At 34.5% G+C, this 27,399-nt stretch overlaps 1 protein-coding gene across 1 annotated transcript; it reads left to right on the forward strand.

Annotated features, from left to right (window-relative positions):
* Window positions 1-9,708: 9,708 nt before the first annotated feature.
* LOC109811663 (PH, RCC1 and FYVE domains-containing protein 1) lies at window positions 9,709-21,980 on the forward strand. Its single transcript, XM_020375459.3, has 9 exons — window positions 9,709-10,588; window positions 13,465-13,551; window positions 14,662-14,751; window positions 15,440-15,520; window positions 15,994-16,185; window positions 16,281-18,419; window positions 19,827-19,973; window positions 20,569-20,945; window positions 21,386-21,980. The coding sequence occupies exons 1-9, from the start codon at window positions 10,514-10,516 to the stop codon at window positions 21,516-21,518; spliced, it is 3,321 nt and encodes a 1,106-aa protein (XP_020231048.2). The 5' UTR covers window positions 9,709-10,513; the 3' UTR covers window positions 21,519-21,980.
* Window positions 21,981-27,399: the final 5,419 nt, after the last annotated feature.

The following is a 27,399-nucleotide window of genomic DNA, read 5'->3' on the forward strand; positions in this document are numbered from 1 at the left end:
AACTCAGAGGATGAGGTTCTGTCCCAGATTTAGTTCCGATCCTTGTTTAAGGAAAAAGAGGAGGAAGTTCTGCCCGAGTTCCTATTTATCCAGGTACGGGAGAAAAGGAGATTATTTATATGTAGAGTTACATGAGGGAATTGGGTAGAGGAAGAGCCCTTAGGGTTATGAATAATTTTATAATTGTTTCTGTTTGGAGGATTAATTATCTTATGTGATTCTGTATATATTTAGGATTACGAATATATGTTTAACTTGTAAAAATGATGCTCTGGGAGAGAGAACGAAATTATAGAAAAGTGGCTGTAAGTTAGGTTGTGAAAAATTGGATGATTTCTGTTTGAGAAATTGAGGATCCCATTAGATTCTGTATGTGTTGAGGATTATAGATATGCTAATAATTTGTAAGAGTGATGATCTGAGAGGGAGAACGAAATTGTAGAAAAGTGCCTGTGAGTTAGGTTTTGGAACAATTGGGGATTTTACTGTTTACGTTAAAATTATATTAAATTGATAATTCTGTTGTTTGTTATATTAGTTTATGAATGTTATTGTTATATTATTTGATGATCTAGATGATGAATTACTTGAGGGGTATGTGAATCACCATTTTGTGTGGATTGTGTGTGTATTGTGGAATTGAGATGTGGATGTGGATGTGGATGTGGATGTGGATGTGGATGTGGATGTGGATGTGTATGTGGATGTGTATGTGGATGTGGATGTGGATGTGAATGTGAATGAGATGTGATTGTGGTTCTTCACACCTATGACCAGGGGTGAGCACGACCCGAGATTGTTACATGAGTATCGTGACCTTGGTTAACATGTCAGGGGTGAGCACGGCCCTAGGTTAGGGATAACGTGACCTTGGCACAGTGTTATATCAGGGGTGAGCACGGCTCTGGATTGTTACATGAGTATCGTGACCTTGGTTAACATGTCAGGGGTGAGCACGGCCCTGGAATAGGGATAACGTGACCTTGGCACAGTGTTATATCAGGGGTGAGCACAGCTCTGGATTGTTACGTGGGTATCGTGACCTTGGTTAACATGTCAAGGGTGAGCACAGCCCTGGGATAGGGATAACGTGACCTTGGCACAGTGTTATATCAGGGGTGAGCACGGCCTGAGATTGTTAAATGGGTAGCGTGACCTTGGCATAGTGTGAAGTGCAAGATTTGTGATGATTGGTGTGATTGAGAATTATGACGTGATGATGATGTATGATTGATTGAAATACGATATGTTGAAATGTTTATGAATATTAAGTTATAATGAGATAATATGTTGTGTTTTCTTATGTGCTATATATATAGATGTTTTCTTTTCTCACCGTGCGATTTGTGGATATTTTAGGTGAGGAAGATCCGGCTACGAGTGACATCTAGAATGCTAACGGTTGAGTTGTGGTTATGCTCTGATATTGTGATATCGGGACAGAGGATTTTCTTTAGGACATAGATTGTTATATGGAATTAGAATTGTAAATATTATTTTTGAAAATCATTTGTAAACTCTCACGTTTCATTTTTATCGTTGTGGTTATTGAAGAACAATTTTGAAGATTCTCATGTGAACCCTTTTACCGAAATTGAAAATTGTTTTTGTTAAGTTTTCATTATTACAATATATGTGTTAGGGTAGTAAGGGTGTCACAATAGCTACATCACCTTGAGTGATGATCTTCCAAAGGTGGTATTGGGTGGAATTTAATCAACATCTCTATTTTATCATTCCAATACAGGTAGTCTTTTTCATTAGAGGTTAGAGGCCTTGTAAGAAAACCTCCTTCTAGTAGGTACTGATCTTCACCACTTCCCATAACGAATCATTTTCCTTTAGTATGGTTAGATACTCAACCTTGTCAAAGACTGAGCTTTGACACCAAACTATGGAGAAAAGATAAATAGTAGAAGGGAAGTTGAATAGTGTTAATTGAAAACTCACTTTTTCAAGTAGTAAAGTAGCAATGCTAATAGTTAATAGTGTTGAAGAGAGAGCAGATAAAACATGATATTTTTATATTTGTTTGTCTCAACCACTAAGACTACATCCAACTCTTAATCCAATCAAATTGAGTTTCATTATCTTAAATAAGATACAAGTATTCTTTTAACAAATCACTTCTAGATCAAATCTAAGTATTCTTTGAATTGTCTTTTCAAACAATCTACCCAAGTATTATTTTCACACAAAGTCTCTATAGGTTTTCACACTGAGTATTTCTTTTTACAATCAAGCCTTTGTAGGCTCAAACAAAAAGTATTATTTTACAAAAAAAACATCTCTAGGCTTAAACCCAATAGCTTAGAGTTATTAAGGTTTACAAGGTAGTTTCGTCTTCTTATCAATATGTGATATAACAAATTAAGTACAAAAGGCTTTATAGAAAGAATATGTGTAGTGCAAATACTTACAAAAAGATTTTTATATTTTTCTTTTTCTTGTCTTTCTAATCATGAAGCTTTTTATGTGGTAACTCGAATGAAGATGATCGTTGCAAAATCTTGTGGGTTCCTCGGAAGTTTGCTTTGTCTGTCTTCATTACAGATTCCTTAAGGTGAAAAGTGTCCATTGATGCATTAAACGCATTTCACCAAATAATCACTTCTTATCTGATCAAGGAGGCTACTTATCATATTTAGGATACCAAATGAATTATTTGTAGCGTATGTTAGTGAGGAGCAACTTTTGCATACACTTTTGCGACTTCCTTCGTGATTTTAGAGATCTGTTTGTCCTTGGTTCTAGTGCAAAGCATGACTTAATTTTTTTTTACAGATTTATGAGTTCCAAAGAGCTTTCTTAGTTTGATCTATTGAGGAATCACTCAGACATGCAACAAGTAGTCGTTAGTCATTATTAATGATAGGCATTTAAGACTTTATAAAGACAAATTATATGTTTCATTTGATGGCACCTTGTCTTTTTATCAAATTGTGTCTTATGTTTTGTCTGATGAGTATTTTACAAATCATGCCTCAAACCCTCACTAAGTTTCTTACATCTCTAAGCCTCAGATGCAGCCTTATTAGGGTAGTATCTGGCCAAGTGTTCAAACTTGCCAGCATACTATTATACTAACATATTCCCTTGACATGATCTTAGGAACTCAACCCCTTCAAAGTTTTCCAACCATAGCTTCCCTTCTAGCTTCCATCATTTGTGGGGTACCATTCCATCAATATTCAACTTCATCATTCAACATGAACACCACATAAGTCACTTTCTTATCCTCAAGGAAATTTATATTCCTAAAGATTTTCTCCATATAACTAATCCATTGGTGTGCCAACTCTAGACTAGCATTGCCATATAATAGAGTGGGATTCTCCTTTCTTAACTTCGCCAGTCCAAAATACTCTTATGCAACAACTATCCTCACTACCTTTACTATAGCCCTGTTAACCTCCATTTGATCCAAGATAGCTCATTGTTGTTGAGCCAATATTGTTTATTGTTGCATATTAGGGGTTTGTTGCTAAGTCATAGTAACATTTTGTTGATTCACAGTAGTTGCCATCATTTTTATCTCCTTTACTATCTAGGCTCCATCAGTTTAGGGTGGATTTGGATATCTAGGAGGTCTACCAACCATCATATACTAAGATCAAAGCAAACCATAAGTTAACACATACAACACAACGCAACTTCAACAACATAACAATAAAAGCTTGAATCACCCCCATAAAGTATCCCAAAGAGTCTTGATCGACTTTGATACCATAAAAGTCTTGATAGGTCATTACACTTGGTATAACACAACTATAACACATCAAAAATATAAATAATCTACTAGCCTAGGGTCATCATACAAATAATTATTGGATATTCATGCAATAAATATATGTATAACATACAAAAAAACATAAAACAGACTTTGCTTATACCAACTGGAAAACATAAAATCCCTTAAAAGGTTACAAAAAACGTAGAGTGAGAAGGTGAAACATAAAGGTAGCCATTTTAATTCTTTATAAATTGGTTATTATAAACCCGATTTCAAAAAGTTCTTTTAAAATCAGTTATTTGAATAATCAATTTTAAAAGTGGCATTTCAAAAGTGGTTGTATGATAATCGACTTAGAAAGATGCTCTTATAAGGGCTTTTAAAATCGATTGTTATATAACTGATTTTAAAAGAGACTTCAAAAATTGATAGAGCCTTTAAAATCATTTATATAACAATCAATTTTATAAGTGTCTCCTTTAATTTCAATTATGCCATTGTTCAGGATTTAAGATCAGTTATAGGATATTAAAATTGTTTTTTTGCACTAATGCATACTAGTTTCAACATAATCTATAGAAAGTGCAAAAATCGCACAAGTTCGCCTAATCCCTAAAACTAATATTCCAATTAGTAAAAATCTCAATTAAAGCCTAATTCTACACAATTAAGTCACCAATTACACAAATAAACATTGTTATACCAAATACTACCAATTTTTATCAATCTTCAACATGCTTTATAAATGAATGGTCTTCTACAAGAACTATGGGAACTCATAGATTCACAATCAATCAACTTAAGATGCAATTCATGATACAAATAACACAATTAACATCCATAGAGTATAGAAGAATCATAAAGGCATATATTTACAATAAACATGTTAGAATTTAGGATTTCTCCCATAAAGCATGTAACAGCCCGATTTTCACAGATTGTTTGAGGGCCCAAAGGCCCAATAGGGGTGATTTAGTAGCCCAGAATGGGCCGTTCCCAAATTGGAACGAGCCGTTCCAAACTACTAAAATGAGAGTGATTTTGTAGCCCAGAACGGGTCGTTCCCAAACTGGAACGGGCCACTCCAAAATACAAAAATTGTCTACAAATTTTAGATGGAAACGGGCCATTCCCAAATTGGAATAGGGCGTTCCAAATCACCAAAAATGCCTATAACCCTAATTGAGAATGAGCCGTTCTGGTTGTGAATTTTGCACGTGCCGTCAGAGTCCAGAACGGGCTGTTCCGGATTTGAAACGGGTCATTCTGGCGACGCTTGATGCCTATAAATGGAGAGCTCTGGCACTCCCAAAAAGCACACCTTTCATTTCTGACTTCTTTCTTCTACATTCTTTTTTTTCCTTCTACACTCTCTAAAGATCGAGGGGCACTCAGAGGAGGAGACCAAGGAGATATCTATTTTAGTTTCAGCTACTGTTTATCCAGGTACGGGGGAAAAGAGGATTATTTTTATGCAAAGTTACATGAGGGAATTGGGTAGAAGAGGAAACTCGTAGGATTATGAGTAATTTTATAATTATTTCTATTTGGAGAATTATCGATCTTATGTGATTCTGTATGTATTTAGAATTATGAATATATATTTAATTTGTAAGAATTATGATTTGGGAGAGAGAACGAAATTGTAGAAAAGTGTCTGTGAGTTTGGTTTTGAAATAATTGGGGGTTTTACCATTTATGTTAAGATTATATTAAATTGGTAATTCTATTGATTATTATATTAATTTATGAATGTTATTGTTGTATTACTTGATAAGAATTGATGATCTAGATGTGAATTGATTGAGGGGTGTGTAAACCTTTATTTTGTTGGACTTATCTATTGTGTATGTGATATGGAATTGACTATCAGATGAGATGTTGTATGGATGTGAATATGATTATGATTGTGGTTCCTCACATCAATGACTAGGGATGGCATAACCCCTGGGTAAGTGATGCTACAGGGAGGGCGTGATCCTGGCATGGTGTGGGATGAGTAAGACAATTAACACGTATCACTTATGTCAAATATGACAGCCCTGACATAGGGTTAATTGCAAGATTTGTGTGGATTGTGATGTGATTGTGGTTCCTCACATCAATAACCAGGAATGGCACGGCCCTTGGGTAAGTGATGCTACAGGGAGGGCGTGACCCTTGCATAGTGTGGGATGAGTGAGGCAATTAACCCATATCACTTATGTCAGTTGTGACATGGCCTTGGAATAATGTTAATTGTAAGATTTGTGTGAATTATGGATGTGAAAATGATAATGTTAATTGCAAGATTTGTGATGAATTGGTTTGATTGCGAGTTATGACGTGAAGATGATGCATGATTGATAAAGTATGATATATATAAATGTTTGTGAATATTTTATTAAGTAATGAGTAAAGATGGGATTATGTTGTGTTTTTCTTATGTGCTTTACATATAGATGTTTTCTTTTCTCACCATACAATTTGTGGATGTTTTAGGTGAGGAAGATCCAGCTATGAGTGACATCTAGAATGTCAATAGTTGAATTATGGGTATGCTCTGGTATTGTGACATCGGGGCAGAGGATCTCTAGAACATGGATTTTTTTATATAGAATTGGAGTTGTATCTATTATTTTGAAAATAATTTGTAAACTCTTAAGTTTTACTTTCCAATTTTTATCTTCAATCATTTTGGATATTGAAGAACATTTGTGAAGGTTTTTATGTGAACCCTTTTACCGAAGATGAAAATTTATTTGTTAGTTTTATTATTACAATATATGTGTTGGAGTAGTAAGGGTGTCACAAAGCACATATAAACAACATTGAGATTAGGGACCAATCTTGCTACTTAACATATAATCGACATCCTAGAGTAAAATTACCCACTCTCATTTATTTCGAGGAAAGCTAGTTGAAGATGGCACAACTCTTAGTGATCTCCTCCCTACTGTCATGAAATGTCAAACCTGACCTAACTTTTAAAGCCTTCCGTTTTAAAACCAACTCTTTTCTTTTTTAATAAAATAAAACATAACAAAACAATATAATAAAACATATAGTTTCCAAATACACATTATACAAAATCCTTTTATTTAATTCCAAAATTGAATTAATTAATTTAAACTCTTCTATTAAATTTAGAAAGATTTAGGTGTTATAGTGCATGCACTTTTCCAACTTATTCTAACACCAAAAACAACATTAATCCATGGAAACAATTCTAAACAACTCACATAACACAAATCTAGATTTAGAATCAACATGCATTTATAAATCAACCTAAATTTAACATCTTTTGGTTTTGGGTTCAACTCCTTCCAAACCCCAACTTCTTTGCATGAACAACTATCATCAAAATCGAACATTTATGCCACTGATTGGTAGATCAACAACAATTACAATATAAATCAACTTTAAAGAATGAAAAATAAGATTTCTTTATCTTAATCAGCTTCGTAGAAACTAGAAATCAAGGAAAAAGGAGGAAGAGCAACCTCTAGGGTCAAGTTTTCTCCTTAAAATTCAAGCTCCACAAGCTTGAATAAAATTTTGAGACTTGATCTCAGCTATAGGGAATGATATATATACTCTTGGGGGAAATCAAAAGAAGACACAATCTCCCTTGATTTTAGAGTTCCTATCTCTAACTTCTCTCTATAAATTTTTTGGAAATGAAGCTTATGAAGTTTCAATTTCCAAAAATTCCTTATATATCCCTTTCCGTTCTTAGTTAAATTAGACCACAACTCACAAAAGTTTAATTCTCAAGGAATTTTTAAGCCTCTGACTTCTAACAAACCACTAAACACAACTAGCAATTCAAAATGACATAAATCAACACAAAAACAAATAATAAACATATATGAAAACATTGTGTTGCATTTACTCCCTTGAATTACTCAATCCCAACACAAGATTATGTTCAAATGAGAAATTTTAAAATTTGAAAAACTTGAAATTTAAATTATTTTGATTATAAAATATTGATTATAAAAGTATTTTAAAAATGTATTACATTCTTACAAAATCTTTTGAAATCTACAAAATATTTTAATGAGAGCATATTTAATTTTTTTGTTAACGTAAATATGTTTTAGAATTTTTCACAACATATTATCTCTTATAATATATTATTTTACATATATTGATGAAAAATGTATATAATTTTATTTTTCAATTAAATTTAATATTATTTACATGATCTTTTCAATAAAATTCTACTTATATATTAACTAAACTAGTTTTATTGAATGATAATATATTTAGAGATTTTTTTTAATAATAGAGATTTTAGATGTTTTTCTTCAATAATACAATTTTTAGAAAATTTTCATCCAAACATCCACAATTAGTAATGCAACTTCTACAAGAATTCATACATAGAAATGACAGTTATTAGAAATCATCATCTTTATCAAAATCGTTCCATAATTTTATTTATATAATAAGATTGTGGTCCATTTTACCATATATTCTTAATTATCATGTATTTTACAAATGAAGTAAACTCTACATTAACTGAATGAGAGCACAACAATCTTAAGAAGTCTATTTCCTTATCCCTAAAGGCATAAACATAGACTAAGAAAGTAGAAACATAGAAAGGGATTGAATGAGGGATGCATCTTATTAGTTCTCAAGTGAGGAAAGAGTAACTTGTGAAGAATCCTATTTTCAAATTCACTCTTTGCTTTGAAGGAACCAAACAAAAGGGAACATGTTTGAAAGTGTAGATGAATAAGGGCTACATTTTAGATCTCATCAGACTAGGGATGATAAATATACCCGTACCCGCGGGTAATACCTGAACTCATCCCGACTTTGACGGGGAATACCCGGTTTGACCGGGTACGAGTACGGGTATGGGTAAAACCCGATATATTAAATCGGGTACGAGTATGGGTGCAGGTATGTACTTACCCGCCCCGTACCCGTACCCATACCCGTTTCCGTTCTCATTTTTAATTTAATATTCATTTTTAATTTAATTATATTAAAAAATTTAAATATTTTTTTTATGTGTAATTATTTATTATAATATGAGATAAAGAAATAACCTAATTATAATTATAATATAATAAAAAAAATAATTTAAAAATATCATTTTTTTTACAAAAAATAAAAAATAAAAAAATTGACGGGTACGGATATGGGTACGGGTATACCCAATACTCGACGGGGACGAAGATGAGGATGAAAATCTATACCCGACGGGTATGAGGACGAATTTAACTTGCGAGAACGGGACGGATATCATGAAACCCGTACCCACCCCGCCCCGTTGCCATCCCTACAACAGACCCACTTTCTTGGAGTCACCATTCACCCTCTTATTAATTATATTATTACTATTGTCTTTTATCATTTCATTTTTATTTTCAAATTAAATTTTATTTTTAAAGTAAATTATTGGCAGTTAAAAATAATTTTTAATCATAGTATAAATTATTTATCATAAAATTAATATAATTCATGTAGTAAAAATTATTTATAATTTTTTAATTATAATATAATTTTTATATACACAAAGTATTTATTTATTATATGAAAATAACTTCACAATGAACATTACACAGACTAAAATATTAGTTTACAAATATTTTATAATTTATTATAAATAAAACAAAAAAAATAAAAATTATATTAGAAATTCAAGAAATAATTGTTATTCAAACAAAATATTAATTATATTTTTATTTAAATTGTGTGATTCTTACGATTCATATAACATTTTTTTTATTTCTCTCCATTTTATCACTCATTACATATTATTTTTCTCTTTTATTGTTTAAAGTTAATGGTACATATAGAAATAACATTAATTTTTTTTTCCATTTGTGTTTTCTTTCAAAACCAATAAAAAACAAAAATATAATCTTAGTCATCATATACAGAAAAGAGAATAACCATTAAATAAATACACTCAACAACGACTAGAACAGCCTCACCCATTTCTTTCAAAATTTAAGTAACAGTCAATTCGAACCACTTCTTTCCCACTCACTCCATATTCTAACACCCAAACGCCAAAATCGCGGAACCAAACGAAAAGCGCAGTGGCAAACTCGAAATTTAACTCAAAACCAAACCCAATCTTCTCCCTCCCTTCACTTTTATTATTTCCTTTCTCTTTCGCTTATTTTTCTTTCCTTTTCTTTGTTTTCCACTTCCTTTCCTCACTCAAACACTTATCACCATCAGAGACACCACACTCAATTTTTTTTATATATATATTTTTATTTTATATGCTTTTTTTGTTTTTCCTCTTCACACAGTTTCTCTCTCTTCTTCAGCTCCGCAATCAGATCAGAGTTTTGCCGGAGATTTTCTCATTCCGATTTTCTCGCACTTTCTCGGCTGAGTTTTCTCTCCACCGCACTTCCCCGAGCTCGGCGATTCCTCACTCGCCGGAATCCGTAGAGAGTTCCGATCGCGTGGTTCCTCCGTGTCCTAGAAGCTGCTTCCGGTGCCGATCGGCGCCGGAGTTCGCCGGAGCTGTTGCCGTGCACGGCGGCGCGGAGTTACGAAGCATTGCGATGCTTCCGGTGTGGTGACGACGGCGAAGTTACTATAATTGTGCGAGTTGGAGTTATGATGGTGGATGTTTCGAATTTGGGCGCGGGTGAAGAATTTGAGGCGTTGGAGTGTGCGAATTCGGGGTTTAGCGAGGGTTTGGGAGCGTGCTTGGGTGAATGGAAGGGTTCGGGCACGAGAATGGGTGAGTGGGTGTGAAATTGGTGTTTGGATTTGGGGAATAGTTTCTTCCGAGTGTTGAATTTTGTGTTTCGAGTGATGTCACGCACTGATACGATGACGACGACTTCGGATCTTAATAGAACTGGTCCCGTTGAAAGAGACATTGAGCAGGTATATTGGTTAGTTCGTGACTACTATATTCAAATCGAATTTTTTTAATATTTTATTTATTGATATATATAATGATAAGTAATATTTAGTAGGTTTTTAATTATTTATTGTTTAAAATTCAAACAATGTCAATAAATGTAACAAAAAATGATGATAACTTGGTAGTACTGTAGTGGAAGACCGTTAAGTATAAGTTTGGTTCATTAATTTGCTTGAAGTTCCAGGTAGGGGTTTATCATCATCTGAAGTCAGTTTTTTGGGTTTCCTTTTGCTAGTAATGAGTGGGTTTGATTCTACACCGAATACGTGTGTTCTACACCATCTTGCAATATAGAAATGCTTTGTAATTATGCTTATTAGTTTGATCTCTGTAATTGTGAATGGTAGGGAAGGAGTAAAAACTGATATTCGGTTCAGTGAGTGGAAATGTTGGTCGCCATTAGTATTTAGTAATAATGGTTGGAAATGCGACAGTAGTATGTTGTATGAGGCTTGCTTGCAATCTTTTGTGATTTGGGAAAATGAATGTACATGTGGAAATGGAATCAGAAAACATGCTTTCCCGATCATAAAAGTTTAAACATGGACATTCTGGTTTCGTGTTAGTGTAGAAGGAGCATTTTTCTCTTTGTAGATACTTCTGGATAAGTTTACAGAAACTCTGGCCTGTTTTTGTATCTATGAAGTATAGACACTTCTTGAATTAATATTCAATTTGGTCCTCAAAAGTGTCTGTTTGTGTTGCTTTGGTCTTTGAAACTTAAAAGTGCTTCTCTTTGCAAATTTGTCCCCAAAAGTGACAAGTTCTGAACTTCATTACAACTTACCTCTTCTGTCTATTGATGTTATTAAGATGTTACGGGAATTTTGAAGTAGAATGTTAGGTACACGTGTAATATTATTTGCCAACTAAATTTCTTACATGGAATCCTCAAATGATGTTATAAACCTATCACTTTGGTTTGAGAGATTTGGGGATTTACATTTTCATGAACTAACAATCCAAAAGCTTAAGCTATTAGGTGAAGGCACATAATGATTTTAAATTATATTTCTAACTACCAAGTCTCCTCATGCAAGAGCTCTTTGGGCTTGAAGTGTGGACTATGCATAGGTTTGCCTACCTTGGGCTCAAATTAAACTTTTTTATTAGAAGAATGGGAGACAATGAGGATTAAATTCTATACCACTTGGTCATAGAGGCTTTGATACCCAGTCATGAATCAACCACCCCAAAAGCTTAAGATATTAGGTAAAGATGCATGAATGATTTTATATTATATTTCTAACATGCATAAATTAGAGATATTCCGTTGGGAGAATGGGTGAAATTTCAGTCTTTTCCAGTCTACATACTGATAATGTCATTTGTGGATTTATTGTCAGCAATTTAGTGTGAAAATAACATTCTGTGTGTGTACGTAACATTACACATCAATGACATCATTGCTTTTGTTTCATGTCACTAACAAAAGGATTTTAGGTGTGTTTGTATCCACTTACCTTCTGTTGAACATGAATGCTTTGTGAGAGTGGATTTCCCGTTCAATGTGCATCGAAAGTGGGAAATCCACAAACAGGCTATCACACACTAACTTGTTTAATTGTTATGGTGTTGACATTTTGGGGGACCAATTTGTATAGATGTATACTTTCAAGGATCAAAACAACACAAGTTGCTTCCTTTTTGGGACCAAATTATATATTAATTCAACTATTCTTATATTGATGTTAGGTAGAGTAGTCAATAGCAGCCAAAGCTATTGTGCTGGAGTGGAGTGGAGTGTGTTGGGGTTCCCTGACTCCCAAAAAATTGTGGCAGTGCCCTATTGTGGCTCCAAATTGCTTCCATAGCAGCTGGTATGCTACATAGGGAGGAAGTTTTATTTTACCCTAATTTAAACTCATCTAGCTGCACCAAATCATTGATTTTATGGTCTCCCATGAACCATAGCATACAAGTGAATTAGTTTTTGAGCTTGTTCAAAGCCTCTCAAATATTGAACACACTAAAACAAAATTGTTGTCATCCAGCATACCTTTCACAATTAATAAAAAATCAGGAAATTTTTGGTAGCATGTTTGATTATTTATGCCAAGAATGAATATATTGGAGAGAAAGTTGGAGTGCCTTCTATTGAGGAAAAGTTGGTAGACTCGTGTCTAGGATGGTTTGAACATGTTAGAAGAGGACTGATTGTGGCTCCTATTAGAAGTGCTGATTAGATGGAGAATAGCCTAATAAATAGATGTATAACCGTACAAGTAGACCAAGAAAGATTGATTCCAAGGGAAATGATTAAAAAGTATGTCGAATTGTTGAAGAATTGGTTTTGTACAGAACACAGTGGCATCATTTGATTCATGTTGTTTAACTTGCATGGTGGTAAAAGGCTTTCGTTGTTGTATCTGACTAGGTTATTTATGATTTGACGAGCTCAACATTGTAGTGGATAAAGTTGATGATGAACATTACCGAAGGATCTCTTGCTCTTTAATTTCTGATAGTGGTATTTAGGTTGTAGCTTAGAGTGGGAGCAAGTGCATCTTCTTGAATTTTCCTGTCTGCTTGAGTCCTTTCGTTGCTTGTGGAGATGCTGCTAAGTAGCAAATCAGGATAAGAAGGAGCAATTTCTGCCAAACTAATGGGTCCATGGTTGTCAAAGAATTCTTTCAAAATTTCTAGCTGCTTGACTGCTTCTTATGGGCGCTAAATATTTCATAGACTTTTTTAATACGAAAGGATGTTTGATGTGCATTCAATCTATTGTTGTTGTGTGTGACAGAATTTGAGACTTCACACAGGATGCTATTGTGCTTGCCATATGTGCTGACTATACGTACTGATTGAGGTTCTTTATTTGTCTTAATTACAGGCCATTACTGCTTTAAAAAAAGGGGCTTACTTGCTCAAGTATGGAAGAAGAGGAAAGCCCAAGTTCTGTCCCTTTCGGCTTTCCAATGTGAGTTTTGTGCTGCTTTTTCTGTACATATAGATTAGTCCTTGTGAAAGTGTATCTCCATCTTTTGTTTGTAAGATGTGTTTGCCATTACTTTGTCCCTGTATTATTTTCAAAGACAAACTTAGAGCCTCACTCTCTTTGTGCTTTTATTATTTTATTCTATAAATAGTTGTAACATTTCTTGAAAAGGAAGATGTAGGGAGAAATGTAGTTTATCAGAAGAGTTGCCTTTTGAAACCATGGGGAGCCTTGAAGTTTATCAGAAATATAGTTTTCATCACAAGAATATTCATAGTGGAGGGCGGGGAAAGGACTTCTCAATCATGAGACTGATTGGATCTGTGTTAGACATCCTTCATGCAAATATAAAATGCTTTGTCTTGCCAAAGGCCATATTCATTAAATTTTGATTTAAGCAAATTCAATATTACCTTACTGACTATATCAAGATATGCTGCATGCTTTGGTTAAGTGTGCTATTTATAGAAATCTGCTTGTTGACACTTCATTGATCTCTAGTATCATGCTTGTTTTGTTATAGCTATAATATTGCTTATTGTTTATTATGCATTACCTTTAATATCAAACCATTCACATGGTTTTGCTAAACAGTAAGCTTTTGAGACAATTGAGTCATGATGACATACATGGTAGACTCCATGGCCAAGTGATCAGGAGTCAGGACTTCAACCGTTGACACTCCTGCACTTTTAAATAAAAGTAGAATTTCAGCATAGGGTAGGTGGGGGCTTGTACATTATCCATGCTTTATGCCTAAGGACTCTTGGGAGTGAGGTAGTGTGTTAGATATAAAAACCATTCATGAGTCCTCACCTAATTTCTCTAGTTTTTATGATAGTTAGTTCTTGGCAAAGTATTAGAGCCTCGGCAACCAAGTGGTTAGGAGTTTGATCCTCAGTCCAAACCACTCCTGGATGGGGGTGTGGCTGAGAAATAAAATTATTCATTGGTCTTCACCTGGTAGCTTATGTTTCTGGGATAACTTGTTCATGACAGCTTCCATTTTTTAGTTTTTACAGTTGTTTTTTCCTTCCAATAATTTTTGGGTTATCAAAAGTTGGAAGTATTTGATTTATCTATTGCTTTCAGGACGAATCTGTTTTGATATGGTTCTCAGGGAAAGAAGAGAAGCGCCTTAAACTAAATAATGTTTCTAGGATTATATCTGGACAACGCACGGTATGTATTTTAAAATGTTAAGGAAATTATTGATACCATTTTGCTGTTTCTGATTTAGCCAACCATGTCATTTCATATTTTAATGAATATTTGTTTTAAGATAATTGTGTAATTTGTACATTTAAAAAAGCTTTCATTTTATGTATGCATTTTGTGATCTCACAAGTCACAACATATATATATATATATATATATATATATATAATTAAATATGAGTCATTCACTATCCATCTTCTACTAAGAGGCTTGGCTCTGTTATTCTAAAACTTTTCCATTATATACCTCTTTATGGGAATTTTTTGATCTTGTTTCCCTTCTGGAGAGACTTCAGATTTATTATGATTTACTAGCTACTGAGGATTAATTTGTTGGGGTCATGGATTTCTCTTTCCCTTGCTATCATTTATGTAATTTTCTAATAGTAATTATTATGCTGTTTCTTTCCAGGAATTTATATACATGATGATGTACTTTTGTGCTGTCTTTTCTAATAAGTTGTCATTTATGTAAAAATACAGTACACAGTCATGTTGTTCCGGTGAGCATGAGCATGGGTTTATTTAATAATTTTAAATATATTTGGAGTTCCTTCTTCTTGACTTTGAGCATCTGCAGTGAATTCATCAGATATGATAAGGTTCTCTCATCTATATCCATTATGACTGATTAAACATTACTTTTTTTTCAGCCAATCTTTCAGAGATATCCGCGGCCTGAGAAGGAATATCAGTCATTTTCTCTCATTTATAATGATAGATCACTAGACTTGGTATAAATTTCTATATTCCTCTTTCTTTTCCCCTCCTCTTGAAAAATGACCCATAGATTGGGCACAGGAAAAAAAATGTTATTTCCATTCTTGGGTAACCATTTTTTAATTAACAAAGTATCAAATTAATTTAATTGATAATCTACCTACAATCACAAATTTGTAAAACAGATGATGGCAGAAATGTATGGTAGATTTGTGGTTAACTGTGGATAGATTATTTGTTAAATTAAATTGATGCTTGGTTAATCAAATAATGTAGTCACTATCTATAGATGGAAAACTTTTTCCAAGCTGTATATGCATAATTTTTTTTTCACTTTTGGGGGATTTGTGCTTGGCCTGCTGCTTTGATTGCACAGATATAATTTATATTATGATCATTATTGGTGTATTTTTATTTTTATTTTTATTTTTATTTTTAATTTTTTTTAAGCTTAATATAATTTTGTGATCTGATTCTTTTCTTCTAGATTTGCAAGGATAAGGATGAAGCTGAGGTTTGGTTCAGCGGATTGAAAGCATTAATTTCCCGCAGCCATCACCGGAAGTGGAGACCAGAGTCAAGAAGTGAAGGTATTCCATCTGAAGCTAATAGTCCTCGAACATACACCAGAAGTTCTCCCTTGAATTCTCCATTTGGTAGTAATGAAAGTTTGCAAAAGGTATCAATATATTATGTGTCCTTGTATTTTCTCCCTGTTTGACTACATTTCAGTTAAAGATGTTTATTAAGAGGATTTTCATTTTCCATATGCAGGATAGTGGGGATCATCTTCGCCTTCATAGCCCATATGAAAGCCCTCCTAAGAATGGTTTGGATAAAGCATTTTCAGATGTGGTTTATTATCCTATTCCTCCAATGGGTTTCTTCCCTCCAGACTCAGCCAGTGGTTCACTCCACTCTGTGTCATCAGGAGGATCAGATAGCATGCATGGTCAAATGAAGACAATGCCTATGGATGCTTTTAGAGTTAGTCTATCAAGTGCCGTTAGTTCATCTAGCCAAGGTTCTGGCCATGATGACGGTGATGCCTTGGGGGATGTTTTTATTTGGGGGGAAGGCACAGGTGATAGTGTACTGGGTGGTGGAGCTCACCAAGTTGAGAGTAATTTTGGTGTCAAAATGGATTCTCTGTTGCCCAAAGCCTTGGAATCGGCAGTAGTTCTTGACGTACAGAATATTGCTTGTGGTGGGAAACATGCTGCCTTGGTGACCAAACAAGGTGAAATTTTTTCCTGGGGGGAAGAATCAGGAGGAAGGCTTGGGCATGGAGTTGATTCTGATGTTCCCCATCCAAAGCTTATTGAATCTCTAAGTAATACAAATATCGAACTTGTAGCTTGTGGGGAGTACCATACATGTGCTGTGACACTTTCTGGTGATCTTTATACATGGGGTGATGGCACTTACAATTATGGTCTTCTGGGGCATGGGAATCAGGTGAGCCACTGGGTCCCCAAAAGAGTAAATGGCCTTTTGGAGGGCATACATGTTTCATCCATTTCTTGTGGTCCATGGCACACTGCTGTTGTAACCTCTGCTGGGCAATTATTTACTTTTGGTGATGGTACATTTGGTGTTCTGGGTCATGGAGACCGAAAAAGTGTTTCCTTGCCTAGGGAAATAGAGTCCCTAAAGGGTCTTCGAACTGTGCAGGCTGCTTGTGGTGTCTGGCATACTGCTGCTGTTGTGGAGGTCATGGTTGGAAATTCAAGTTCCAGCAATTGCTCTTCCGGGAAGCTGTTTACATGGGGTGATGGAGACAAAGGTCGACTTGGGCATGGTGACAAGGAATCAAAACTTGTTCCAACCTGTGTCGTGGCTCTTGTTGAACCTAATTTTTGTCAAGTTGCCTGCGGTCATAGTATGACTGTTGCACTTTCTAGATCAGGCCATGTCTATACAATGGGCAGTTGTGTATATGGCCAGTTAGGAAATACTCAAGCTGATGGGAAGCTACCAACTCGTGTCGAAGGAAAGCTTTCGAAGAGTTTTGTTGAGGAGGTAGCTTGTGGTGCATATCATGTTGCGGTGTTAACTTCAAGAACTGAAGTTTACACGTGGGGGAAGGGTGCAAATGGTCGTTTAGGCCATGGGGATACTAATGATAGAAACTCCCCAACATTAGTAGAAGCACTGAAAGACAAACAAGTAAAAAGTATTGCTTGTGGAACAAATTTCACTGCAGCCATATGCCTGCATAAGTGGGTATCTGGTGTTGACCAGTCCATGTGTTCTGGATGCCGTCTGCCATTCAATTTCAAAAGAAAACGCCACAATTGTTATAATTGTGGACTTGTTTTTTGTCATTCATGCAGTAGTAAGAAATCTGTTAAGGCTTCAATGGCACCAAACCCCAACAAACCTTATCGTGTCTGTGATAATTGTTTTAATAAAATAAGGAAAACTACAGAAACTGATTCTTCATCTCAGGCTTCTATGAGCAGAAGAGGAAGTGTTAATCAGGGGTCACTTGAGTTTATTGGTAAGGATGATAAATTGGATTCCAGATCTCATAATCAACATGCCAGGTTTTCTTCAATGGAATCCTTTAAACAAGTAGACAGCAGATCTTCAAAGAAAAATAAAAAATTGGAATTCAACAGTAGCCGCGTGTCCCCTGTTCCAAATGGAGGTTCACAATGGGGAACAATGAATATTTCTAAATCATTTAATCCTGTTTTTGGATCATCAAAAAAGTTTTTTTCAGCTTCTGTTCCTGGATCTAGAATTGTTTCCCGGGCAACATCCCCAATATCTAGACGAACTAGTCCACCACGTTCAACTACTCCAACCCCCACTCTTGGGGGACTGGCATCCCCAAAGATAGTTGTGGATGATGCTAAGAGAACCAACGATAGCCTCAGTCAGGAGGTTATTAAATTAAGATCACAGGTATTTTAACCTATGCTTTCATTGATAGGTTGTATTCCCATGCTGAAATGAATTTTTTATTTTATTTTATAGAATTTTAATATAAACAAGCTCAAATGTGGGCATTGGCACCCTTTGTTGTATTCAAACTAGGTTTCTCTAATTCTCTTTTGAAGGATATTTTTTTAATGTGGAATATCTCCGAAGAAAATGACCTTAGTTACCATGGGGAGAAAGAAAAAAAAGAAGCAAGAATGAAGTTTTTATACCAATTGTTGCTATCATGCTTTGATTGTTGCTAGCTAGATGCAGATTTAATTGCTATTGACTTCATTATTTGCTGTTTTATCTGTTAATGGTTTAGATAGATAGTATTTTATAAGCCAGATAATTTATATAAAAATTCAATGTATCTGCAAAGATGTAATACTGTCATGTAAATTTTATTTTTCAAATATTGTTACATCGAAGTGTGTGCATGCAACTGTTTCAAAGAGGTCTGGCATACAAGATTCTGTTTGTGATAAGCTCAATAAGCTAGGCTCATGAACTGAGTCTGAAAATTGAGATTTTGACTTTGTTTAGTATATATGACCTGAGCTTGAGCTTTTACAGGTTTGCCTCTGATAGAGGTCCATTACTTGCAAGCCAAGGAGATGGACCTTGGATATGGAGGGTTTACTCTAGAAGAGATGTATAAAAGGGAAACAAAATAAATAGACTAAACTAGGCCATACAGGCTGGTTTGTTATGTTTCTGTTGTGGTGTGGGATGCACCGATAGTGGAGAGGTAGTCTTATAGGAGTAAAACTGAGGCCTATGATTTTTTTTCTCTGTTATTCCATTCTGCTTCTATCTTGGGCAGGGATAATTTTTCTGTGGAGCATAGCTCTGGGGTAGGGAGTTGACCATTTTCTGTTGTAATCTCTCCTTCATATCTTTTCTTGAGTTCAATCTGACTGCTTATTCACACGACATCCATCAGGCTCTGTGTGGCTCATTGCTAGCCCTAGTTTTAGGTGGTCAGCTTCTGTACTTTAAGCCCTTATTTTAGCAAAAGAGATGGTTCTGTAATCAAAGCTGCTCATACTTAGTGATACCAATTTTTTGTTCCTTGGTTTTTGTTTAGTATGAGTTGATACAGAAATTAACAGTAGACTTTTTTCTTTACCTTTTTTGCAAGGTTCAATTAATCAGTTTTAAAAGCTCCTTCTAATCACTTGACAATCATGTTTTTTTTTTAATAAACCGTTGGCCATTTTGTTGTACAAGATGTCTAATATCTGTATTTTATTGCCCCTTACCATGAGATGTTTAACTCACTTTTATTTCTTCTCCTGTTCATTTATTTTTCTAAACTACACCTTTGGATTAAATCTCCTGACTATCTGCGTGTAGTGAACCTGATGAATTTTTATCCCCCTTTAGGTTGAAAACCTGACTCGGAAAGCGCAGCTTCAAGAAGTTGAGTTGGAAAGAGCAACTAAACAGTTAAAAGAAGCAATAGCAATTGCAAGCGAAGAAACTGCCAAATGCAAAGCAGCAAAGGAAGTGATCAAGTCACTCACTGCCCAGGTAGAAACTGTAGCCCTCAAGTCACTAATAAAAATCTATATTCCTACGACAGCTAGAAGCTCTCACACACGCATGAAGCAAAAGTAAATGTTATTGCTATTATTAATGTGATTTGTTGCCTGTAATAGAGGCTTATTCCAGGAAAGTAGTTACGAGCCTAAGTCTATATATTGTAATTGCCTTTGTTTATCAGAAATAATATCTAGTAAAATTGCATGCAAGTACTATTCTAACTTTGGGGTCAAGTAGTGTATATCTTGAATAAATGACCAGCCTCTGGAAAACATGCTTAAATGGTCACAAGAATGAGGAAATTGTCACAAAGCGGACGCCTATGCTTTGATTTGACATAACTATACCAAAATTTAATATTCTAAATTTATGAAAATAAGTCTAGGACTAGAAGTATAATATTAACTGAATTAACAATGTGAAAGCCTGAATAGTTACAGTTGGGCGCAAGTCAACTAAAAACTAAACGGGTGGATTTTCAATTTTCCATTTTAGTCAGATGTCTTATGAATTTGGATTTGTACAGCATGTATCAGAACTAGTGTCGCTAATATCACACGTCTTTGTTTCTTGCACTGAATAGTTGAAGGACATGGCCGAGAGGCTGCCTGTAGGAGCATCTAGGAATGTCAGATCACCACCTTCTGTTGCTTCATTTGGCTCAAATCCTGGTTCCAATGACCTTACCAGTGCTTCTTTTGATCGATTGAATATTCAAGCAACAAGCCCAGAATCAGACTCAACTGGATCTAATAACCAGTTACTTTCAAATGGATCAACCACCATCACCAACCGGAGTGCAGGACATATTAAACACAGTCAATCAGATGCAACTAGCAGAAATGGGAGCAAAACAAAGGATAATGAGACTGAATGGGTTGAGCAAGATGAACCTGGTGTATATATTACTCTCACCTCTCTACCAGGAGGGGTTATAGATCTTAAGAGAGTTCGCTTCAGGTATAGAGTGGTCTATTTTATTAACATTTTTTTTTGGTGTCAAATTGCATAACTTCACCTCCAAAATTTGGTAATGTAATGTAGAAGAATGCTAGCAATATATTCTCTAGTACATTCTAGCACATTTTTTATTATTGGTTGAAATTCATGTTGGTCTCATCATTGTGAGAAGAGTCACAGTCACTAAATAAAAAATGAGACCCACATATTTAGTGAGACAATGAATTTCAAAAATAATAGTGTGTTTTGGAAAGAGTGTAATGTGTTGGCAATTTCTCATGTAAAGTATGATATACATAGGGTGTAAGCTTTGACAAACAATTTCGTCCCCAAATGCTTTTATACTTCTATTTTGTTTATGATGGGAAAAGAAAGCCTTACTAGCAATTAAGATAGCTATTTTGCATTTCAAACATTAACCTTTGCATTGGTGAATGCAGTCGTAAGCGGTTTAGTGAGAAACAAGCAGAACAATGGTGGGCTGAGAATCGGGCAAGAGTATATGAACAGTACAATGTGCGCACGATTGACAAGTCGAGCATTGGTGTTGGGAGTGAGGACCTGGCTCATTGATGTGATAACCTGGCTCATATTATAACGTTTTGACAGGACTTTAAGCAAGAACGTGCCATCAATTGCATTTGGCTTCCATCCAATATAAAGCATCAAGGGAAGCTGGGATTGGCATAATAGGAGAGAATAGGCATTTGATTGTGATCTTGTAATTTCACTTCTTTCATTTTTATTTTTTTTTCTAATTTGATTACACTTTCCATTTTTTTTTTCTCTATATGTAGCTTGTGTGGGGGTTGAGGGTGAAAAATGTAAATTCGTAGTAGTTTGCTGGCTCTTGTTTTAAGTAGCTGCAATGTAAATTTCATAAGCGAATGCTTTTACTAATTTTTCTTTTACGCCGGTTATATAATACCTTCAGCCATGGGACATATGGCTTTAAGTAGTTAATATAGATAGCCACTGGAAAATGTTATATTTTTCGTGCTCGTACAGTATTTCAAAGAATTACGTTTTGATTCACATTTGTCTAATAATATTGTATTGCATGGCATTCCTCTATTATTTCCACAGGTTTACATCGGCCAGTTTGTCCGAAAATTGGCAAACCAGGTAAGTCCTTATTAGTATAGATAACTCGAGCAATGCGTAAGGCAAAAAAAACAGGGAAGAACTGATTAATAAACTATGGTTTTAATACATGTAAGCCATTTCAGCTATCAAATCCAAAACCCAGTTTTATATATTCTTGAATATCAATATTCTTGATGTTTTACTTTTGCTTTTTATGAAGATATATGTGGTTGGTGTGTTAGTTTATTAGGGTCTAATTGGTTTAAAGGTAGAGAGGCGAGAAGAAAGATTTTAATGCAGGGAAGAGGAAGGGAGGACAAACGAGAGGTAGAAATTTTGTTTAGTTGAAAGAAGAAAAAATTCAAAGGAATTGTTTTCTTATTTGGTTTATAAAGGAAGGGGAGAAGTTTTAAAAATCAATTACATTTGTATCCTTGTAATTTTAAATTTTAAAACATAAATAAAAATATTTTAAACATTATGCTTAAAACGGAGACGAGAAAATCCCAATGTTTTATCAGCCTCAAGATATGAAAACATTATACCATTCATTTTACCATGCTAACCAAGATGTGATTTCTTAATGCTGTCTACAGCGCTTTTGATAACATGGCTTCCTTCTTGTATGTTGTTTGGATACCAGTTGGATTCAACTAAATCCACATATAATGCCAATACAACACCAACTTTGTTTATATATTGAAAAGTGTAAAATTACTGTTCAGGGTAGATCAAACAGGTTTCTAATCACCCCTTCGAGTAAGCATTTAATAATATACCACAACTGACTTATCTCTGTTGAAATTCATATTTGTGATATTTTTTTTTGTTCTTTAAAGTGAGTAACCCATGAGGAAACATGCATATGGATTTCCGTGACATTCTTTTGCAAGCCCTGATAATTTCTTAAGGTTAAATGTTAACAGACTTAACTAGGTGTGAGTCAGTAGTGAGCTAACTTGATTAAACTACTCTCATTTTGCGTGCGGTTGTCTATTGGTTTGAAGGAATAAACCTGTTTCCAAAAAGAAAACACACAGTATAATAACAATATATACATACAACTTATATTTTCCACTAGTCATTTTGAAATAATTAATTACGTATGTCATAACAAAGTTCGATCCCTTTTTCCTCAAGTATTTAAAATTGAGTTTGTAATTCCCAAATTATCTCTCCAAAAGATTGAACTTTGTTGTTGAGTTGTACAATGCACACATTTTATTAATGTCTTTCGTTCAACATCTTCGTGATCAAGCTCTTGATAAGTTTTTGACTTTGCGCCTAACCAGACTTGCTTGTGTCCAGTGATTAGAGATTAGGGTGTCTATCACATTTGTTCTTGGTGTGGCTGAGCCCATGCCCGACAAAGCATCTTGTAGAAATTGACATTAAGTGATGTGGGGCTAGATATAGTGTGACACTCTCTACCCCACATACATAATACATAATACACAATAAATATAAAGTACATTCCTAAGTAAATAATTTTTTTTAATCAAAATAAGGTTCCAAAAACACCTAGATAGAGAGTTCACATTCATATTTCGCAAATTATAGTTCAATGCAGAAATGATGACAAAATAAAACATTAATCTTTCCAAAACACAATAATAGTAATGAAACTCCAATGCTAATCCTAACTAAGCCCCGATGTCACATGTATTATTAGAGCACACCCCACAATAAGACTTAACCTCATCACCAATATCCTCATGTTGATGATCATTTGCAACACAATACACATAGAACAACAAGGGAGTGAGAAACATCTCACTCTGGTTCAGATGTAGAAATAAATGTTAGGCAACACACATACAATCATAACAAATACCACACAAGTTACACATAACCAAGCATAACTCTCAAGTTATAGATACATTAGAATACATATACATTCACTTATCATGCAATAATGTCATGGACTCGACTCATAAATGCATGCATGTGGCGCCATACGGAAGTTGCACATTTCTTATCACTGGTATGCTGCTACAGCAACATACTTAGGGGCACGTTCATTCAGAATACATCACTGGTGACCAAAGATACACCTAGAATAGCTCAATACATCTCTGGCATGCGGCCTAAGCGGCACACCTGAAATAGCTCAATACATCACTGGTAACCCAATGTACACCTGAAATAGCTCAATACATCACTGGCATGCGGCCTAAGCGGCACACCTAGAATAGATCATTTCATCACTGGTGACCCAAGGTACACCTGGAATAGCTCAATACATCACTAGCATGTGGCCTAAGCAGCACACCTGAAGTCATATATGCACATGATGCATGTCATACATTCACTATTTCATTGACTTAACGTTTCAATTATCACGTCTCATCATATCTCATGTCACATTATCTCATAATATCATATCACAGATCATATGTTCACTTTTTACATTTTCACATCATATTCACATAGTCTCAAACAAAGAACTTCTCGTAGTCATACACTACAAGAAAATTTGCTATTATAGACGGCCAGAATCCGTGGGAAATGTCAAAAATCCGTGGGTAATAGTGCATTTTCGACGGATTACCGACGGATACTAATCCGTCAGTAAATTGCTCGTCTGAAATATTTACCGACGGATTTTTATCCGTGGGAAATTACCTTGAAGGAATTTTTCATCGAAAATTATAATTTTTTTTAATTTTAATAAATTTATTAATGTAACAACCCTCATATTTGGCCTCTCAAGGGTTCTATTTCACGATATTTCATTGTTTAGCGTGTTTTATTCTTACTTGTGCAATTTCTGGGAAACTTCCCAGAAGGTCACCCATCCCTGTGCTACTCTAGGTCAAGCACGCTTAACTGTGAAGTTCTGATGAGTAAGCTACCTGTAACACCCCGAATTTTTCCTATTAATACTACGAATAATTATTATTTATTTTTGTATTTATGAAGATTATTTCCTTATAATTATTTTGATTAATTAAATGGGTTTGATTGAAGTTTTAAAGGTTTTTAATAATAATCATTTATGAAAATTATTTTGTATAAATATTATTAATTATGATATTTTGTTATAATTATTATTTGAAGAAAATCATGTTTTAAATTATATTGATATTTTATTTTAATTTGATATATATATATATATATATGTGTTATTTATTTATTTATTAATTAATAATTCTGAATTTTCATAGCTCTGGAACGGGCCGTTCCAGTTTGGGAACGGGCCGTTCCAAATCAAGCATGCGTGGGTAAAATTTTAACCCAGAACGGGCCGTTCCACTTTGGAAACGGGCCGTTCCGGATGTGTTTATAAAGGACAAAGTCTTGACTCAGAACGGACCGTTCTGGGTTTGGAACGGGCCGTTCTGGGAGAGATTTTTGACCATGTTCTATGTGCCCAGAACGGGCCGTTCCGAATTCGGAACGGGCCGTTCTGGCCGCGGCCTGATGCCTATAAATAGAGCGTTTTGCACTCTCTAAAACTCATTTTTTCATTTTCCAATATTTTTCCTCCTTCCTCTCTGAAGGCGAAGGGAAACCTAGAGGGGGCGACCAAACAAGATTCGGCTTCTGCTTATCGAGGTAAGGGGGGAGTGAGAAATCTTGCTCTGGGTGTGGGATTGTATGCTGGGTAGTGGGATTGGCCCCCAATCCTGTGTTTGTTGTATTTTTTGTATGTCTATGTATGAGAGGTTTTTCCCAACTGTATGAATTGAGATTTCTATGGGTTCCTATAGGAAACCCTAAGAGAATGTATTGATAATTATAAGAGGCAAATTTTAAATATTTTCTGTTTTACCTTCTGAGTTTTCTGTTGTGTTTCTTGATATTTGTTGAGTGTAAGTATGTGCTTAATTTTGAAAATAAATATGTTTTGATATGATTTAAAGTGCTCTATGGGTTCCTGCAGGAAACCCTATAAGAAATAGGAAAAATATGAATATTTTATGTTTTAATTTCTGATTATTCTGTTATATTCCTTGTTTGATGTGATGTTAAAATATGTATTTAATTTTATAAATAAACGAGTTTTAATATAAATTAAAGTGCTCTGTAGGCTTTGTGAACATGATGAGAAAATGTGATAATGTGATATGATGATCTAATGTGAAATGTGATTGAGACATGAGATATGAAACGTGATAATGAAATATGATGATGAAATGTGATGACGAATGTGATGATGTGATATGACCATGAGAAATGATAATGTGATATGAGAATGCATAGAGTCTTGATTGACATGCATCATTTGCATAAGTGTTTTAAGGGTACGATATGGAATACACCGCCAGAGAAGGCCCCCTAGTGTAAAAGCTTTGGGGATTAGTCCTTGGGGATAGCTCGGTTTGGAAGTCCCAGTCTCGCCCATTGTGTGCATGGGATGTATCTTGCGCGGCTTAGCTATCCCGACGAGACTCTGGTAGTATATCCTTCTAGTGAGAGTGCGCAGAGGGTGTGGCCCGGCATGTACTCCTAGACTACTCTTCGTGTATTGCTAGCGGCAATATGCCATGTGATGTTTTACTGGCGCCACATGCATGATAATATGTAGTCTGTGTCCATACATGTGCATTTTCAATGTTATATAATAAATTGATATTTTTATGTCTTGGATGAGTAAGATGTAATATTGTGTTAACATGTCTATGCTATATTTGTATTGTTTGTGTTTGGCTATCCGGTGTTTATTTCTACACTGTGAGCCAGAGTAAGATGTTTCTCACTCCCTTTTCTCGTGTTGTTTTGTTTTGACTGTTATACAGGTGATCATCAGCGTGAAGCTGAGGATGTTGATGATGAAGCTTAGGCTTCTATGTTGGGTTTTGCTCTGATAGGACATGTGACATCGGGACATAGATATGATTAGTGTTAAGATGTTTTTATTAAATTATTTTGGAAAATTCAGTTTTATTTCTTTGTAATTTTACCGACATGTTATTTGTATTAAGTTTATGAATGTGAACTCTTTACCCTTACGTGGTTGGAAATTTGATTTTTAATGATGAAATATTTTATTTTTTTATAATTACTGTATATGTATGTTGGGGTAGAGGATGTCACACTACCGAAATGTATATGTATGTTGTCAGTATAACTTGTACAAATTACTTCATTTAAGTCATCCTCAAATATACAATCTCATATTTGTACTGTAATAATAATATATAATAATTTTATATTACAAATAATAATAATTAATAATAATAATAATAATATATTTAATTATTATTTATTTATATGTACTTACTTTTATAATTAATATCTACTTATTTTTATTTAAAATTATAATTTAAATTATTTAATTTTATAATTTATAATGATAATATAATTTATAAAATTATAAATATTTATTTATTACATACTTATAAATTAAATTTTAATATTTTAA

This window comes from Cajanus cajan, chromosome 2 (assembly GCF_000230855.2).
Source record: "Cajanus cajan strain Asha chromosome 2, NIPB_CcT2T_4, whole genome shotgun sequence".
NCBI lineage: Eukaryota > Viridiplantae > Streptophyta > Magnoliopsida > Fabales > Fabaceae > Cajanus > Cajanus cajan.

What these genes read in the sequence shown, in the direction of transcription:
- LOC109811663 (XM_020375459.3), top strand. Translation starts at nt 10,514, where the DNA reads ATGTCACGCACTGATACGATGACGACGACTTCGGATCTTAATAGAACT. An exon ending in TTATATCTGGACAACGCACG is followed by an intron (nt 14,752 to 15,439) that starts GTATGTATTTTA and finishes CTTTTTTTTCAG; the next exon opens with CCAATCTTTCAGAGATATCC. An exon ending in ATGATAGATCACTAGACTTG is followed by an intron (nt 15,521 to 15,993) that starts GTATAAATTTCT and finishes CTTTTCTTCTAG; the next exon opens with ATTTGCAAGGATAAGGATGA.